The 18,502-nt window shown below is 47.7% G+C and overlaps 1 protein-coding gene across 4 annotated transcripts in view; it reads right to left on the bottom strand.

Moving 5' to 3' along the window:
- LOC146752026 (cytochrome P450 11B, mitochondrial-like) overlaps positions 1–18,502 on the bottom strand; it is a 56,846-nt gene that overhangs the window by 20,224 nt on the left and 18,120 nt on the right. For 3 of the 4 annotated variants that reach the window (XR_014941027.1, XM_085533139.1, XM_085533138.1), the window contains exons 5-6: positions 7,721–7,875; positions 1,112–1,278 (exon numbers count right to left, since the gene is read on the bottom strand). Coding sequence is in view for 3 of the 4 variants with exons in the window: in XM_085533139.1 (XP_085389265.1) it covers positions 1,112–1,278; positions 7,721–7,875 (322 nt within the window). In the remaining variant the exon portion in view is untranslated. Of the gene's footprint in view, positions 1–1,111; positions 1,279–7,720; positions 7,876–18,502 lie in introns of those variants that run through there. The other variant, XM_085533140.1, reaches the window with a different exon arrangement.

The raw sequence follows: 18,502 nt of genomic DNA, 5'->3' as shown, positions 1-18,502 counted from the left end.
CAATAAGGACCCCAATAGGGAACCCATAAGGACCCCCAATAGGGAACCCATAAGGACCCCAAAGGGGGACCCCAATAAGGACCCCAATAGGGAACCCATAAGGACCCCAAAGGGGAACCCCAATAGGGACCCTAATAGGGAACCCAATAAGGACCCTAAATAGGGACCCCATAAGGACCCCAAATGGGGACCCCAATGGGAACTCAATAAGGACCCCAATAAGGACCACAAATGGGGACCCCAATAAGGACCCCAATAGGGAACCCATAAGGACCCTAATAGGGACCCCATAAGGACCCCAATAAGGACCCCATAAGGACCCCAATAGGGAACCCATAAGGACCCTAATAGGGACCCCATAAGGACCCTAAATAGGGACCCCATAAGGACACTAATAGGGAACCCATAAGGACCCCAATAGGGAACCCATAAGGACCCCAATAGGGACCCCATAAGGACCCCAATAGGGAACCCATAAGGACCCTAAATAGGGACCCCAATAAGGACCCTAATAGGGACCCCATAAGGACCCCAATAGGGAACCCATAAGGACCCTAATAGGGACCCCATAAAGACCCTAAATAGGGACCCCAATAAGGACCCTAATAGGGACCCCATAAGGACCCCAATAGGGAACCCATAAGGACCCTAATAGGGACCCCATAAGGACCCTAAATAGGGACCCCAATAAGGACACTAATAGGGACCCCATAAGGACCCCAATAGGGAACCCATAAGGACCCTAATAGGGACCCCATAAGGACCCCAAATGGGGACCCCAATGGGAACTCAATAAGGACCCCAATAAGGACCACAAATGGGGACCCCAATAAGGACCCTAATAGGGACCCCATAAGGACCCCAATAAGGAACCCATAAGGACCCCAATAGGGAACCCATAAGGACCCTAATAGGGACCCCATAAGGACACTAATAAGGAACCCATAAGGACCCCAAATGGGGACCCCAATAAGGACCCTAATAGGGACCCCATAAGGACCCCAATAGGGACCCCAATAAGGACCCCAAATGGAGACTCCCTCTGCATCCCAGTCACTCCCATTCCCCCCCATTCCCCCCTATTCCTCCCCCATTGCCCCCAATTACCGACCTCAGTGTCTCCTTGATGGTGGCCCTGAGCAGTGGCAGCTGTGCCAGCACTTTATGGACCCCCTGGTCCCGGTATCGTTCTGCTGCCCGGATCTCGGCCCGAAGCTCCTCCTGTACCTTGGGGTTCCGAGCCAACTCAAACAGGGCAAACAGCAGCGGGACGGCGGTCTGAGGGGCATCAATATGGCACCATATGGGACTACATGGCACAATATGGCATCTATATGGCACAACATGGCTTCTATATGGCACAACATGGCTTCTATATGGCACCCTATGGGACTACATGGCACCCTATGGCACCTACATGGCACCCTATGGCACCATATGGGACTACATGGCACCCTATGGAACCTACATGGCACCCTATGGCACCTACATGGCACCCTATGGATCTACATGGCACCCTATGGCACCTACATGGCACCCTATGGCATCTACATGGCACCCTATGGCACCTACATGGCACCCTATGGATCTACATGGCACCCTATGGCACCTACATGGCACCCTATGGCATCTACATGGCACCCTATGGCACCTACATGGCGTCCTATGGCATCTACATGGGACCCTATGGCACTACATGGCACCCTATGGATCTACATGGCACCCTATGGCATCTACATGGCACCCTATGGATCTACATGGGACCCTATGGCACTACATGGCACCCTATGGATCTACATGGCACCCTATGGCATCTACATGGCACCCTATGGATCTACATGGCACCCTATGGCATCTACATGGCACCCTATGGCACTACATGGCACCCTATGGATCTACATGGCACCCTATGGCATCTATATGGCACAACATGGCTTCTATATGGCACCCTATGGCATCCACATGGCACGCTATGGCATCTACATGGCACCCTATGGCACCTACATGGCACCATATGGGACTACATGGCACCCTATGGCATCTATATGGCACAACATGGCTTCTATATGGCACCCTATGGATCTACATGGCACCCTATGGAACTACATGGCACCCTATGGATCTACATGGCACCCTATGGAACTACATGGCACCCTATGGCACCTACATGGCACCCTATGGCATCTACATGGCACCCTATGGGACTACATGGCACCCTATGGCATCTACATGGCACCCTATGGATCTACATGGCACCCTATGGCATCTACATGGCACCCTATGGAACCTACATGGCACCCTATGGATCTACATGGCACCCTATGGAACCTACATGGCACCCTATGGAACTTACATGGCACCCTATGGCATCTACATGGCACCCTATGGAACTACATGGCACCCTATGGAACTACATGGCACCCTATGGCACCTACATGGCACCCTATGGCATCTACATGGCACCCTATGGATCTACATGGCACCCTATGGCACCTACATGGCACCCTATGGCACCACATGGCACCCTATGGCATCTATATGGCACCCTATGGCATCTACATGGCACCCCATGGCATCTACATGGCACCCTATGGAACTACATGGGACCCTATGGCATCTACATGGCACCCTATGGCACCTACATGGCACCCTATGGCATCTACATGGCACCCTATGGAACTACATGGGACCCTATGGCATCTACATGGCACCCTATGGCACCTACATGGCACCCTATGGCATCTACATGGCACCCTATGGCACCTACATGGCGTCCTATGGCATCTACATGGGACCCTATGGCACTACATGGCACCCTATGGATCTACATGGCACCCTATGGCATCTACATGGCACCCTATGGATCTACATGGGACCCTATGGCACTACATGGCACCCTATGGATCTACATGGCACCCTATGGCATCTACATGGCACCCTATGGAACTACATGGCACCCTATGGCACCTACATGGCACCCTATGGCATCTACATGGCACCCTATGGCACCTACATGGCACCCTATGGATCTACATGGCACCCTATGGCATCTACATGGCACCCTATGGCATCTACATGGCACCCTATGGAACTACATGGCACCTATGGATCTACATGGCACCCTATGGCATCTACATGGCACCCTATGGCACCTACATGGCACCCTATGGCATCTACATGGCACCCTATGGGACTACATGGCACCCTATGGCATCTACATGGCACCCTATGGCACCTACATGGCACCCTATGGCATCTACATGGCACCCTATGGAACCTACATGGCACCCTATGGATCTACATGGCACCCTATGGAACCTACATGGCACCCTATGGAACTTACATGGCACCCTATGGCATCTACATGGCACCCTATGGAACTACATGGCACCCTATGGAACTACATGGCACCCTATGGCACCTACATGGCACCCTATGGCATCTACATGGCACCCTATGGATCTACATGGCACCCTATGGCACCTACATGGCACCCTATGGCACCACATGGCACCCTATGGCATCTATATGGCACCCTATGGCATCTACATGGCACCCCATGGCATCTACATGGCACCCTATGGAACTACATGGGACCCTATGGCATCTACATGGCACCCTATGGCACCTACATGGCACCCTATGGCATCTACATGGCACCCTATGGAACTACATGGCACCCTATGGATCTACATGGCACCCTATGGCATCTACATGGCACCCTATGGAACTACATGGGACCCTATGGCATCTACATGGCACCCTATGGCACCTACATGGCACCCTATGGCATCTACATGGCACCCTATGGCACCTACATGGCGTCCTATGGCATCTACATGGGACCCTATGGCACTACATGGCACCCTATGGATCTACATGGCACCCTATGGCATCTACATGGCACCCTATGGAACTACATGGCACCCTATGGCACCTACATGGCACCCTATGGCATCTACATGGCACCCTATGGCACCTACATGGCACCCTATGGATCTACATGGCACCCTATGGCATCTACATGGCACCCTATGGCATCTACATGGCACCCTATGGAACTACATGGCACCTATGGATCTACATGGCACCCTATGGCATCTACATGGCACCCTATGGCATCTACATGGCACCCTATGGAATCTACATGGCACCCTATGGCATCTACATGGCACCCTATGGCACCTACATGGCACCCTATGGCATCTACATGGCACCCCATGGCATCTACATGGCACCCTATGGCATCTACATGGCACCCTATGGCACCTACATGGCACCCTATGGATCTACATGGCACCCTATGGCATCTACATGGCACCCTATGGAACTACATGGCACCCTATGGCACCTACATTGCACCCTATGGCATCTACATGGCACAACATGGCTTCTATATGGCACCCTATGGAACTTCATGGCACCCTATTGCACCTACATGGCACCCTATGGCACCTACATGGCACCCTATGGATCTACATGGCACCCTATGGATATACATGGCACCCTATGGCACCTACATGGCACCCTATGGATCTACATGGCACCCTATGGCACCTACATGGCACCCTATGGCACCTACATGGCACCGTATGGATCTACATGGCACCCTATGGCATCTACATGGCACCCTATGGAACTACATGGCACCCTATGGCACCTACATGGCACCTATGGATCTACATGGCACCCTATGGAATCTACATGGCACCCTATGGATCTACATGGCACCCTATGGAATCTACATGGCACCCTATGGCATCTACATGGCACCCTATGGAACTACATGGCACCTATGGATCTACATGGCACCCTATGGAACTACATGGCACCCTATGGCATCTACATGGCACCCTATGGATCTACATGGCACCCTATGGAACTACATGGCACCCTATGGATCTACATGGCACCCTATGGAATCTACATGGCACCCTATGGATCTACATGGCACCCTATGGAATCTACATGGCACCCTATGGCACCTACATGGCACCCTATGGAACTACATGGCACCCTATGGATCTACATGGCACCCTATGGAATCTACATGGCACCCTATGGATCTACATGGCACCCTATGGATCTACATGGCACCCTATGGCATCTACATGGCACCCTATGGAACTACATGGCACCCTATGGATCTACATGGCACCCTATGGCACCTACATGGCACCCTATGGAACTACATGGCACCCTATGGATCTACATGGCACCCTATGGAATCTACATGGCACCCTATGGATCTACATGGCACCCTATGGAATCTACATGGCACCCTATGGCACCTACATGGCACCCTATGGAACTACATGGCACCCTATGGATCTACATGACACCCTATGGAATCTACATGGCACCCTATGGCACCTACATGGCACCCTATGGAACTACATGGCACCCTATGGATCTACATGGCACCCTATGGAACTACATGGCACCCTATGGATCTACATGGCACCCTATGGAATCTACATGGCACCCTATGGATCTACATGGCACCCTATGGATCTACATGGCACCCTATGGAATCTACATGGCACCCTATGGCACCTACATGGCACCCTATGGAACCTACATGGCACCCTATGGCATCTACATGGCACCCTATGGCACCTACATGGCACCCTATGGATCTACATGGCACCCTATGGCACCTACATGGCACCCTATGGCATCTACATGGCACCCTATGGCACCTACATGGCACCCTATGGCACCCCATATTCCCTCCATATAACCCCATATCCCCCCATATCCCCCCTTTACCATCCCATATTCCCCCTATACTACCCCATATGCTCCCATATCGCCCCATGTCCTTCCATATCCCCCATATATCACTCCATATCCAACCCCATATCCCCCCATATCGCCCCGTATCCCCCCTATACCACCCCATATCGCCCCATATCCCCCCATATCACCCCATATCCCCCCTATACCACCCCATATCGCCCCATATCCCCCCATATCACCCCATATCCCCCCATATCCCCCATATACCACCCCATATCCCCCCATATCCCCCATATAACCCCATATCCCCCCATATCCCCCATATCCCCCCATACCACCCCATATCCCCCATATCCCCCCATATCCCCCATATCCCCCCATATCTCCCCTATACCACCCCATATCACCCCATAACCCCCATATATCCCCCCATATCCCCCCATATCCCCCCTATACCACCCCATATCCCCCATATAACCCCATATCCCCCCATATCCCCCATATCCCCCCATATCCCCCATATCCCCCATATCCCCCCATAGACACCCTATACCACCCCATATCACCCCATAACCCCCATATATCCCCCCATATCCCCCCATATCCCCCATATCCCCCCTATACCACCCCATATCCCACCCCATATCCCACCCCATATCCCCCCATATCCCCCCATATCCCCCCATATCCCCCCATATCTCCCCATATCTGACCGTATCGATGCCCCCCGCAGTGAACTCGGTCAGGTTGGCCCTTATCGCCTGCAGGGGCAGCTCAATGCCACCCCATATCCCCCCATATAACCCCATATACCACCCCATATCCCCCCATATCCCCCATATCCCCCCATATCGCCCCATATCTCCCCATATCTGACCGTATCAACTCCACCCGCAGTGAACTCGGTCAGGTTGGCCCTTATCGCCTGCAGGGGCAGCTCAATGCCACCCCATATCGCCCCATATCCCCCCTATACCACCCCATATCCCCCTATATCCCCCATATCCCACCCCATATAACCCCATATCCCCCATATCCCACCCCATATCCCCCCATATCCCCCCATATCGCCCCATATCCCCCCATACCACCCCATATCGCCCCATATCTGACCGTATCGACGCCCCCCGCAGTGAACTCGGTCAGGTTGGCCCTTATCGCCTGCAGGGGCAGCTCAATCCCACCCCATATCCCCCCATATCCCCCATATATCACCCCATATCCCCCCAATACCACCCCATATCCCCCCATATCCCCCCTATACCACCCCATGTCCCCCCATATCCCCCCTATACCACCCCATATCCCCCTATATCCCCCATATACCACCCCATATCCCCCCATATCCCCCATATAACCCCCTATACCACCCCATATCGCCCCATATCCCCCCATATCCCCCCATATAACCCCCTATACCACCCCATATCCCCCCATATCCCACCCCATATCCCCCATATAACCCCCTATACCACCCCATATCCCCCCATATCCCCCCTATGCCACCCCATAACGCCCCATATCCCCCATATACCACCCCATATCCCCCATATCCCCCCATATCCCCCATATCCCCCCATATAACCCCATATCCCCCCATATCCCCCCATATATCCCCCCATATCCCCCCATACCACCCCATATCCCCCATATCCCCCATTTCCCCATATCCCCCTATACCACCCCATATCCCCCCTATACCACCCCATATCCCCCATATCCCCCATATACCACCCCATGTCCCCCATATCCCCCATATCCCCCCATATCTGACCGTATCGACGCCCCCTGCAGTGAACTCGGTCAGGTTGGCCCTTATCGCCTGCAGGGGCAGCTCAATCCCACCCCATATCCCCCATATAACCCCATATACCACCCCATATCCCCCCATATCCCCCCATATCCCCCCTATACCACCCCATATCCCCCATATAACCCCATATCCCCCCATATCCCCCCATATCTCCCCATATCTGACCGTATCGACGCCCCCCGCAGTGAACTCGGTCAGGTTGGCCCTTATCGCCTGCAGGGGCAGCTCGTTGCGCAGCAGCAGCTCCGCCATGATCCCAACTGAGCGACCGGACGGGTCGGAACTGAACTCACGGCAAAGCTGCTGGATGCAGCGATCGGCTGCGGGGGTGTGGGGTCATAATAGGGTTATATGGGGGTATATGGGGTCATAATAGGGTTGTATGGGGTTATATGGGGTCATAATAGGGTTATATGGGGTGTATGGGGTCATAATAGGGTTGTATGGGGTGTATGGGGTGTATGGGGGTGTATGGGGTCATAATAGGGTTATATGGGGTGTATGGGGGTATATGGGCTGTATGGGGTTATATGGGTTATATGGGGTTATATGGGATGTATGGGGTCATAATAGGGTTATATGGGGAATATGGGGTCATAATAGGGTTATATGGGGTGTATGGGGTCATAATAGGGTTATATGGGGTGTATGGGGTCATAATAGGGTTATATGGGGTGTATGGGGTGTATGGGGGTGTATGGGGTCATAATAGGGTTATATGGGGTGTATGGGGTGTATGGGGTGTATGGGGTTATATGGGGTTATATGGGGTTATATGGGGTTATATGGGGTTATAATAGGGTTATATGGGGTTATATGGGGTCATAATAGGGTTGTATGGGGTATATGGGGTTATATGGGGTTATAATAGGGTTATATGGGGTTATATGGGGTTATATGGGGTTATATGGGGTTATATGGGGTTATATGGGGTATATGGGGTTATATGGGGTTATATGGGGTATATGGGGTTATATGGGGTCATAATAGGGTTATATGGGATTATATGGGGTGTATGGGGTGTATGGGGTTATATGGGGTGTATGGGGTGTATGGGGTGTATGGGGTGTATGGGGTCATAATAGGGTTATATGGGGTTATATGGGGTGTATAGGGTTGTATGGGGGTGTATGGGAGTGTATGGGGTCATAATAGGGTTATATGGGGTGTATGGGGTGTATGGGGTATATGGGGTCATAATAGGGTTATATGGGGTGTATGGGGTTATATGGGGGTATATGGGGTTGTATGGGGTCATAATAGGGTTATATGGGGTGTATGGGGGTGTATGGGGTCATAATAGGGTTATATGGGGTTATATGGGGTTATATGGGGGTATATGGGGTTGTATGGGGTCATAATAGGGTTGTATGGGGTATATGGGGTGTATGGGGTCATAATAGGGTTATATGGGGTGTATGGGGTGTATGGGGGTGTATGGGGTCATAATAGGGTTATATGGGGGTATATGGGGTGTATGGGGGTGTATGGGGTCATAATAGGGTTATATGTGGGTATATGGGATGTATGGGGGTGTATGGGGTCATAATAGGGTTATATGGGGGTATATGGGGTTATATGGGGTTATATGGGGTATATGGGGTTATATGGGGTGTATGGGGTGTATGGGGTCATAATAGGGTTATATGGGGTGTATTTGGTCATAATAGGGTTATATGGGGTATATGGGGTTATATGGGGTTATATGGGGTTATATGGGTTATATGGGGTGTATGGGGTCATAATAGGGTTATATGGGGTATATGGGGTCATAATATGGTTATATGGGGTATATGGGGTTATATGGGGTTAAATGGGGTTATATGGGGGTATATGGGGTGTATGGGGGTGTATGGGGTGTATGGGGTGTATGGGGTCATAATAGGGTTATATGGGGTATATGGGGTCATAATAGGGTTATATGGGGTATATGGGGTTATATGGGGTTATATGGGGTTGTATGGGGTTATATGGGGTTATATGGGGTATATGGGGTTATATGGGGTTATATGGGTTATATGGGGTTATATGGGGTTATATGGGTTATATGGGGTTATATGGGGTTATATGGGGGATATGGGGTTATATGGGGTTATATGGGGTATATGGGGTCATAATAGGGTTATATGGGGTTATATGGGGTCATAATAGGGTTATATGGGGTATATAGGGTTATATGGGGTATATGGGGTTATATGGGGTTATATGGGGTATATGGGGTTATATGGGGTGTATGGGGGTGTATGGGGTGTATGGGGTCATAATAGGGTTGTATGGGGTATATGGGGTGTATGGGGTCATAATAGGGTTATATGGGGTTACATGGGGTATATGGGGTTATATGGGGTTATATGGGGTGTATGGGGTCATAATAGGGTTATATGGGGTGTATGGGGTCATAATAGGGTTATATGGGGTTATATGGGGTCATAATAGGGTTATATGGGGGTATATGGGGTGTATGGGGTCATAATAGGGTTGTATGGGGGTATATGGGGTGTATGGGGGTGTATGGGGTCATAATAGGGTTATATGGGGAGTATGGAGTCATAATAGGGTTATATGGGGTTATATGGGGTGTATGGGGTCATAATAGGGTTATATGGGGTGTATGGGGTGTATGGGGTTATATGGGGTTATATGGGGTTATATGGGGTTATATGGGGTATATGGGGTCATAATAGGGTTATATGGGGGTATATGGGGTGTATGGGGTCATAATAGGGTTATATGGGGTGTATGGGGGTGTATGGGGTGTATGGGGTGTATGGGGGTGTATGGGGTCATAATAGGGTTATATGGGGTTATATGGGGTGTATAGGGGTGTATGGGGGTGTATGGGGGTGTATGGGGTCATAATAGGGTTGTATGGGGGTATATGGGGTTATATGGGGTCATAATAGGGTTATATGGGCTTATATTAGGGTTGTATGGGGTTATATGGGGTGTATGGGGTGTATGGGGTCATAATAGGGTTGTATGGGGGTGTATGGGGTCATAATAGGGTTGTATGGGGTTATATGGGGTGTATGGGGTCATAATAGGGTTGTAAGGGGTTATATGGGGTGTATGGGGTCATAATAGGGTTATATGGGGTCATAATAGGGGTGTATGGGGTCATAATAGGGTTGTATGGGGTCAGATTGGGGTTATATGGGGTTATATGGGGTTGTATGGGGTCAGATTAGGGTTGTATGGGGCCATAATAGGGTTATATGGGGTTATATGGGGTTGTATGGGGTCAGATTATGGTTATATGGGGTTATAGTAGGGTTATATGGGGTCAGATTGGGGTTGTATGGGGTCAGATTGGGATTGTATGGGGTCAGATTATGGTTATATGGGGTCATAATAGGGTTATATGGGGTTGTATGGGGTCATAATAGGGTTCTATGGGGTTATATTGGGGTTATATGGGGTTATATTAGGGTTATATGGGGTCATAATAGGGTTATATGGGGTTATATTGGGGTTATATGGGGTCATAATAGGGTTGTATGGGGTTGTATGCGGTTATAATAGGGTTATATGGGGGTATATGGGGTTATATGGGGTTGTATGGGGTTATGGGGTTATATGGGGTTATATGGGGTTATATGGGGTTATATGGGTTATATGGGGTTATATGGGGTATATGGGATCATAATAGGGTTGTATGGGGTTATATGGGGTGTATGGGGTATATAGGGTATATGGGGTCATAATAGGGTTATATGGGGTGTATGGGGTGTATGGGGTGTATGGGGTTATATGGGGTCATAATAGGGTTATATGGGGTTATATGGGGTTATATGGGGTTGTATGGGGTTATGGGGTTATATGGGGTTATATGGGGTTATATGGGGTTATATGGCGTATATGGGGTCATAATAGGGTTGTATGGGGTGTATGGGTTGTATGGGGTTATATGGGGTCATAATAGGGTTATATGGGGTGTATGGGGTTATATGGGGTGTATGGGGTGTATGTGGTATATGGGGTCATAATAGGGTTGTATGGGGTGTATGGGGTTATATGGGGTGTATGGGGTGTATGTGGTATATGGGGTCATAATAGGGTTATATGGGGTTATATGGGTTATATGGGGTTATATGGGGTTATATGGGGTTATATGGGGTTGTATGGGGTTGTATGGGGTTATGGGGTTATATGGGGTTATATGGGGTTATATGGGTTATATGGGGTTATATGAGGTATATGGGGTCATAATAGGGTTGTATGGGGTGTATGGGGTGTATGGGGTTATATGGGGTCATAATAGGGTTGTATGGGGTGTATGGGGTCATAATAGGGTTGTATGGGGTTGTATGGGGTTGTATGGGGTTATATGGGGTATATGGGGTCATATGGGTTGTATGGGGTATATGGGGTCATAATAGGGTTGTATGGGGTCATAATAGGGGTGTATGGGGTCATAATAGGGTTGTATGGGGTTATATGGGGTGTATGGGGTCATAATAGGGTTATATGGGGTGTATGGGGTCATAATAGGGTTGTATGGGGTGTATGGGGTCATAATAGGGTTATATGGGGTATATGGGGTCATAATAGGGTTGTATGGGGTCATAATAGGGTTGTATGGGGTGTATGGGGTCATAATAGGGTTATATGGGGTGTATGGGGTTATATGGGGTGTATGGGGTGTATGTGGTATATGGGGTCATAATAGGGTTGTATGGGGTCATAATAGGGGTGTATGGGGTCATAATAGGGTTGTATGGGGTCAGATTGGGGTTATATGGGGTTATATGGGGTTGTATGGGGTCAGATTAGGGTTGTATGGGGCCATAATAGGGTTATATGGGGTTATATGGGGTTGTATGGGGTCAGATTATGGTTATATGGGGTTATAGTAGGGTTATATGGGGTCAGATTGGGGTTGTATGGGGTCAGATTATGGTTATATGGGGTCATAATAGGGTTATATGGAATTGTATGGGGTCATAATAGGGTTATATGGGGTTATATTGGGGTTGTATGGGGTCATAATAGGGTTATATGGGGTTATATTGGGGTTGTATGGGGTCATAATAGGGTTATATGGAGTTACATTGGGGTTATATGGGGTCATAATAGGGTTATATGGGGTTATATGGGGTATATGGGGTTATATGGGGTGTATGGGGTTATATGGGGTTGTATGGGGTTATATGGGGTTGTATGGGGTTATATGGGGTTGTATGGGGTTATATGGGGTGTATGGGGTTATATGGGGTTATATGGGGTTATATGGGGTTATATGGGGTTGTATGGGGTTATATGGGGTTATATGGGGTTATATGGGTTATATGGGGTTATATGGGGTTATATGGGGTTATATGGGGTTATATGGGGTTGTATGGGGTTATGGGGTTATATGGGGTTATATGGGGTTATATGGGGTTATATGGGTTATATGGGGTTATATGGGGTATATGGGATCATAATAGGGTTGTATGGGGTTATATGGGGTGTATGGGGTATATAGGGTATATGGGGTCATAATAGGGTTATATGGGGTGTATGGGGTGTATGGGGTGTATGGGGTTATATGGGGTCATAATAGGGTTATATGGGGTTATATGGGGTTATATGGGGTTGTATGGGGTTATGGGGTTATATGGGGTTATATGGGGTTATAGGGGGTTATATGGCGTATATGGGGTCATAATAGGGTTGTATGGGGTGTATGGGTTGTATGGGGTTATATGGGGTCATAATAGGGTTATATGGGGTTATATGGGGTATATGGGGTTATATGGGGTGTATGGGGTTATATGGGGTTGTATGGGGTTATATGGGGTTGTATGGGGTTATATGGGGTTGTATGGGGTTATATGGGGTGTATGGGGTTATATGGGGTTATATGGGGTTATATGGGGTTATATGGGGTTGTATGGGGTTATATGGGGTTATATGGGGTTATATGGGTTATATGGGGTTATATGGGGTTATATGGGTTATATGGGGTTATATGGGGTTATATGGGGTTATATGGGGTTATATGGGGTTGTATGGGGTTATGGGGTTATATGGGGTTATATGGGGTTATATGGGGTTATATGGGTTATATGGGGTTATATGGGGTATATGGGATCATAATAGGGTTGTATGGGGTTATATGGGGTGTATGGGGTATATAGGGTATATGGGGTCATAATAGGGTTATATGGGGTGTATGGGGTCATAATAGGGTTGTATGGGGTTGTATGGGGTTGTATGGGGTTATATGGGGTATATGGGGTCATGTGGGTTGTATGGGGTATATGGGGTCATAATAGGGTTGTATGGGGTCATAATAGGGGTGTATGGGGTCATAATAGGGTTGTATGGGGTTATATGGGGTGTATGGGGTCATAATAGGGTTATATGGGGTGTATGGGGTCATAATAGGGTTGTATGGGGTATATGGGGTCATAATAGGGGTGTATGGGGTCATAATAGGGTTGTATGGGGTCAGATTGGGGTTATATGGGGTTATATGGGGTTGTATGGGGTCAGATTAGGGTTGTATGGGGCCATAATAGGGTTATATGGGGTTATATGGGGTTGTATGGGGTCAGATTATGGTTATATGGGGTTATAGTAGGGTTATATGGGGTCAGATTGGGGTTGTATGGGGTCAGATTGGGATTGTATGGGGTCAGATTATGGTTATATGGGGTCATAATAGGGTTATATGGGGTTGTATGGGGTCATAATAGGGTTCTATGGGGTTATATTGGGGTTATATGGGGTTATATTAGGGTTATATGGGGTCATAATAGGGTTATATGGGGTTATATTGGGGTTATATGGGGTCATAATAGGGTTGTATGGGGTTGTATGCGGTTATAATAGGGTTATATGGGGGTATATGGGATTATATGGGGTTGTATGGGGTTATGGGGTTATATGGGGTTATATGGGGTTATATGGGGTTATATGGGTTATATGGGGTATATGGGATCATAATAGGGTTGTATGGGGTTATATGGGGTGTATGGGGTATATAGGGTATATGGGGTCATAATAGGGTTATATGGGGTGTATGGGGTGTATGGGGTGTATGGGGTTATATGGGGTCATAATAGGGTTATATGGGGTTATATGGGGTTATATGGGGTTGTATGGGGTTATGGGGTTATATGGGGTTATATGGGGTTATATGGGGTTATATGGGGTATATGGGGTCATAATAGGGTTGTATGGGGTGTATGGGGTGTATGGGGTTATATGGGGTCATAATAGGGTTATATGGGGTGTATGGGGTTATATGGGGTGTATGGGGTGTATGTGGTATATGGGGTCATAATAGGGTTGTATGGGGTGTATGGGGTTATATGGGGTGTATGGGGTGTATGTGGTATATGGGGTCATAATAGGGTTATATGGGGTGTATGGGGTTATATGGGGTGTATGGGGTGTATGTGGTATATGGGGTCATAATAGGGTTGTATGGGGTCATAATAGGGGTGTATGGGGTCATAATAGGGTTGTATGGGGTCAGATTGGGGTTATATGGGGTTGTATGGGGTCAGATTAGGGTTGTATGGGGCCATAATAGGGTTATATGGGGTTATATGGGGTTGTATGGGGTCAGATTATGGTTATATGGGGTTATAGTAGGGTTATATGGGGTCAGATTGGGGTTGTATGGGGTCAGATTATGGTTATATGGGGTCATAATAGGGTTATATGGAATTGTATGGGGTCATAATAGGGTTATATGGGGTTATATTGGGGTTGTATGGGGTCATAATAGGGTTATATGGGGTTATATTGGGGTTGTATGGGGTCATAATAGGGTTATATGGAGTTATATTGGGGTTATATGGGGTCATAATAGGGTTATATGGGGTTATATGGGGTATATGGGGTTATATGGGGTGTATGGGGTTATATGGGGTTGTATGGGGTTATATGGGGTTGTATGGGGTTATATGGGGTTGTATGGGCTTATATGGGGTGTATGGGGTTATATGGGGTTATATGGGGTTATATGGGGTTATATGGGGTTATATGGGGTTATATGGGGTTATATGGGTTATATGGGGTTATATGGGGTTATATGGGGTTATATGGGGTTATATGGGGTTGTATGGGGTTGTATGGGGTTATGGGGTTATATGGGGTTATATGGGGTTATATGGGGTTATATGGGTTATATGGGGTTATATGAGGTATATGGGGTCATAATAGGGTTGTATGGGGTGTATGGGGTGTATGGGGTTATATGGGGTCATAATAGGGTTGTATGGGGTGTATGGGGTCATAATAGGGTTGTATGGGGTTGTATGGGGTTGTATGGGGTTATATGGGGTATATGGGGTCATATGGGTTGTATGGGGTATATGGGGTCATAATAGGGTTGTATGGGGTCATAATAGGGGTGTATGGGGTCATAATAGGGTTGTATGGGGTTGTATGGGGTTGTATGGGGTTATATGGGGTATATGGGGTCATATGGGTTGTATGGGGTATATGGGGTCATAATAGGGTTGTATGGGGTCATAATAGGGGTGTATGGGGTCATAATAGGGTTGTATGGGGTTATATGGGGTGTATGGGGTCATAATAGGGTTATATGGGGTGTATGGGGTCATAATAGGGTTGTATGGGGTATATGGGGTCATAATAGGGGTGTATGGGGTCATAATAGGGTTGTATGGGGTCAGATTGGGGTTATATGGGGTTATATGGGGTTGTATGGGGTCAGATTAGGGTTGTATGGGGCCATAATAGGGTTATATGGGGTTATATGGGGTTGTATGGGGTCAGATTATGGTTATATGGGGTTATAGTAGGGTTATATGGGGTCAGATTGGGGTTGTATGGGGTCAGATTGGGATTGTATGGGGTCAGATTATGGTTATATGGGGTCATAATAGGGTTATATGGGGTTGTATGGGGTCATAATAGGGTTCTATGGGGTTATATTGGGGTTATATGGGGTTATATTAGGGTTATATGGGGTCATAATAGGGTTATATGGGGTTATATTGGGGTTATATGGGGTCATAATAGGGTTGTATGGGGTTGTATGCGGTTATAATAGGGTTATATGGGGGTATATGGGATTATATGGGGTTGTATGGGGTTATGGGGTTATATGGGGTTATATGGGGTTATATGGGGTTATATGGGTTATATGGGGTATATGGGATCATAATAGGGTTGTATGGGGTTATATGGGGTGTATGGGGTATATAGGGTATATGGGGTCATAATAGGGTTATATGGGGTGTATGGGGTGTATGGGGTGTATGGGGTTATATGGGGTCATAATAGGGTTATATGGGGTTATATGGGGTTATATGGGGTTGTATGGGGTTATGGGGTTATATGGGGTTATATGGGGTTATATGGGGTTATATGGCGTATATGGGGTCATAATAGGGTTGTATGGGGTGTATGGGGTGTATGGGGTTATATGGGGTCATAATAGGGTTATATGGGGTGTATGGGGTTATATGGGGTGTATGGGGTGTATGTGGTATATGGGGTCATAATAGGGTTGTATGGGGTGTATGGGGTTATATGGGGTGTATGGGGTGTATGTGGTATATGGGGTCATAATAGGGTTATATGGGGTGTATGGGGTTATATGGGGTGTATGGGGTGTATGTGGTATATGGGGTCATAATAGGGTTGTATGGGGTCATAATAGGGGTGTATGGGGTCATAATAGGGTTGTATGGGGTCATAATAGGGGTGTATGGGGTCATAATAGGGTTGTATGGGGTCAGATTGGGGTTATATGGGGTTGTATGGGGTCAGATTAGGGTTGTATGGGGCCATAATAGGGTTATATGGGGTTATATGGGGTTGTATGGGGTCAGATTATGGTTATATGGGGTTATAGTAGGGTTATATGGGGTCAGATTGGGGTTGTATGGGGTCAGATTATGGTTATATGGGGTCATAATAGGGTTATATGGAATTGTATGGGGTCATAATAGGGTTATATGGGGTTATATTGGGGTTGTATGGGGTCATAATAGGGTTATATGGGGTTATATTGGGGTTGTATGGGGTCATAATAGGGTTATATGGAGTTATATTGGGGTTATATGGGGTCATAATAGGGTTATATGGGGTTATATGGGGTATATGGGGTTATATGGGGTGTATGGGGTTATATGGGGTTGTATGGGGTTATATGGGGTTGTATGGGGTTATATGGGGTTGTATGGGGTTATATGGGGTGTATGGGGTTATATGGGGTTATATGGGGTTATATGGGGTTATATGGGGTTGTATGGGGTTATATGGGGTTATATGGGGTTATATGGGTTATATGGGGTTATATGGGGTTATATGGGGTTATATGGGGTTGTATGGGGTTGTATGGGGTTATGGGGTTATATGGGGTTATATGGGGTTATATGGGTTATATGGGGTTATATGAGGTATATGGGGTCATAATAGGGTTGTATGGGGTGTATGGGGTGTATGGGGTTATATGGGGTCATAATAGGGTTGTATGGGGTGTATGGGGTCATAATAGGGTTGTATGGGGTTGTATGGGGTTGTATGGGGTTATATGGGGTATATGGGGTCATATGGGTTGTATGGGGTATATGGGGTCATAATAGGGTTGTATGGGGTCATAATAGGGGTGTATGGGGTCATAATAGGGTTGTATGGGGTTATATGGGGTGTATGGGGTCATAATAGGGTTATATGGGGTGTATGGGGTCATAATAGGGTTGTATGGGGTGTATGGGGTCATAATAGGGTTATATGGGGTATATGGGGTCATAATAGGGTTGTATGGGGTCATAATAGGGTTGTATGGGGTGTATGGGGTCATAATAGGGTTATATGGGGTGTATGGGGTTATATGGGGTGTATGGGGTGTATGTGGTATATGGGGTCATAATAGGGTTGTATGGGGTCATAATAGGGGTGTATGGGGTCATAATAGGGTTGTATGGGGTCAGATTGAAGTTATATGGGGTTATATGGGGTTGTATGGGGTCAGAT

This window comes from Coturnix japonica, unplaced genomic scaffold (genome assembly GCF_054131305.1).
Source record: "Coturnix japonica strain WE unplaced genomic scaffold, WE-NBRP24 Scf054, whole genome shotgun sequence".
NCBI classification, from domain to species: Eukaryota; Metazoa; Chordata; class Aves; order Galliformes; family Phasianidae; genus Coturnix; species Coturnix japonica.
This window is presented reverse-complemented; position numbering and strand designations above follow the sequence as displayed.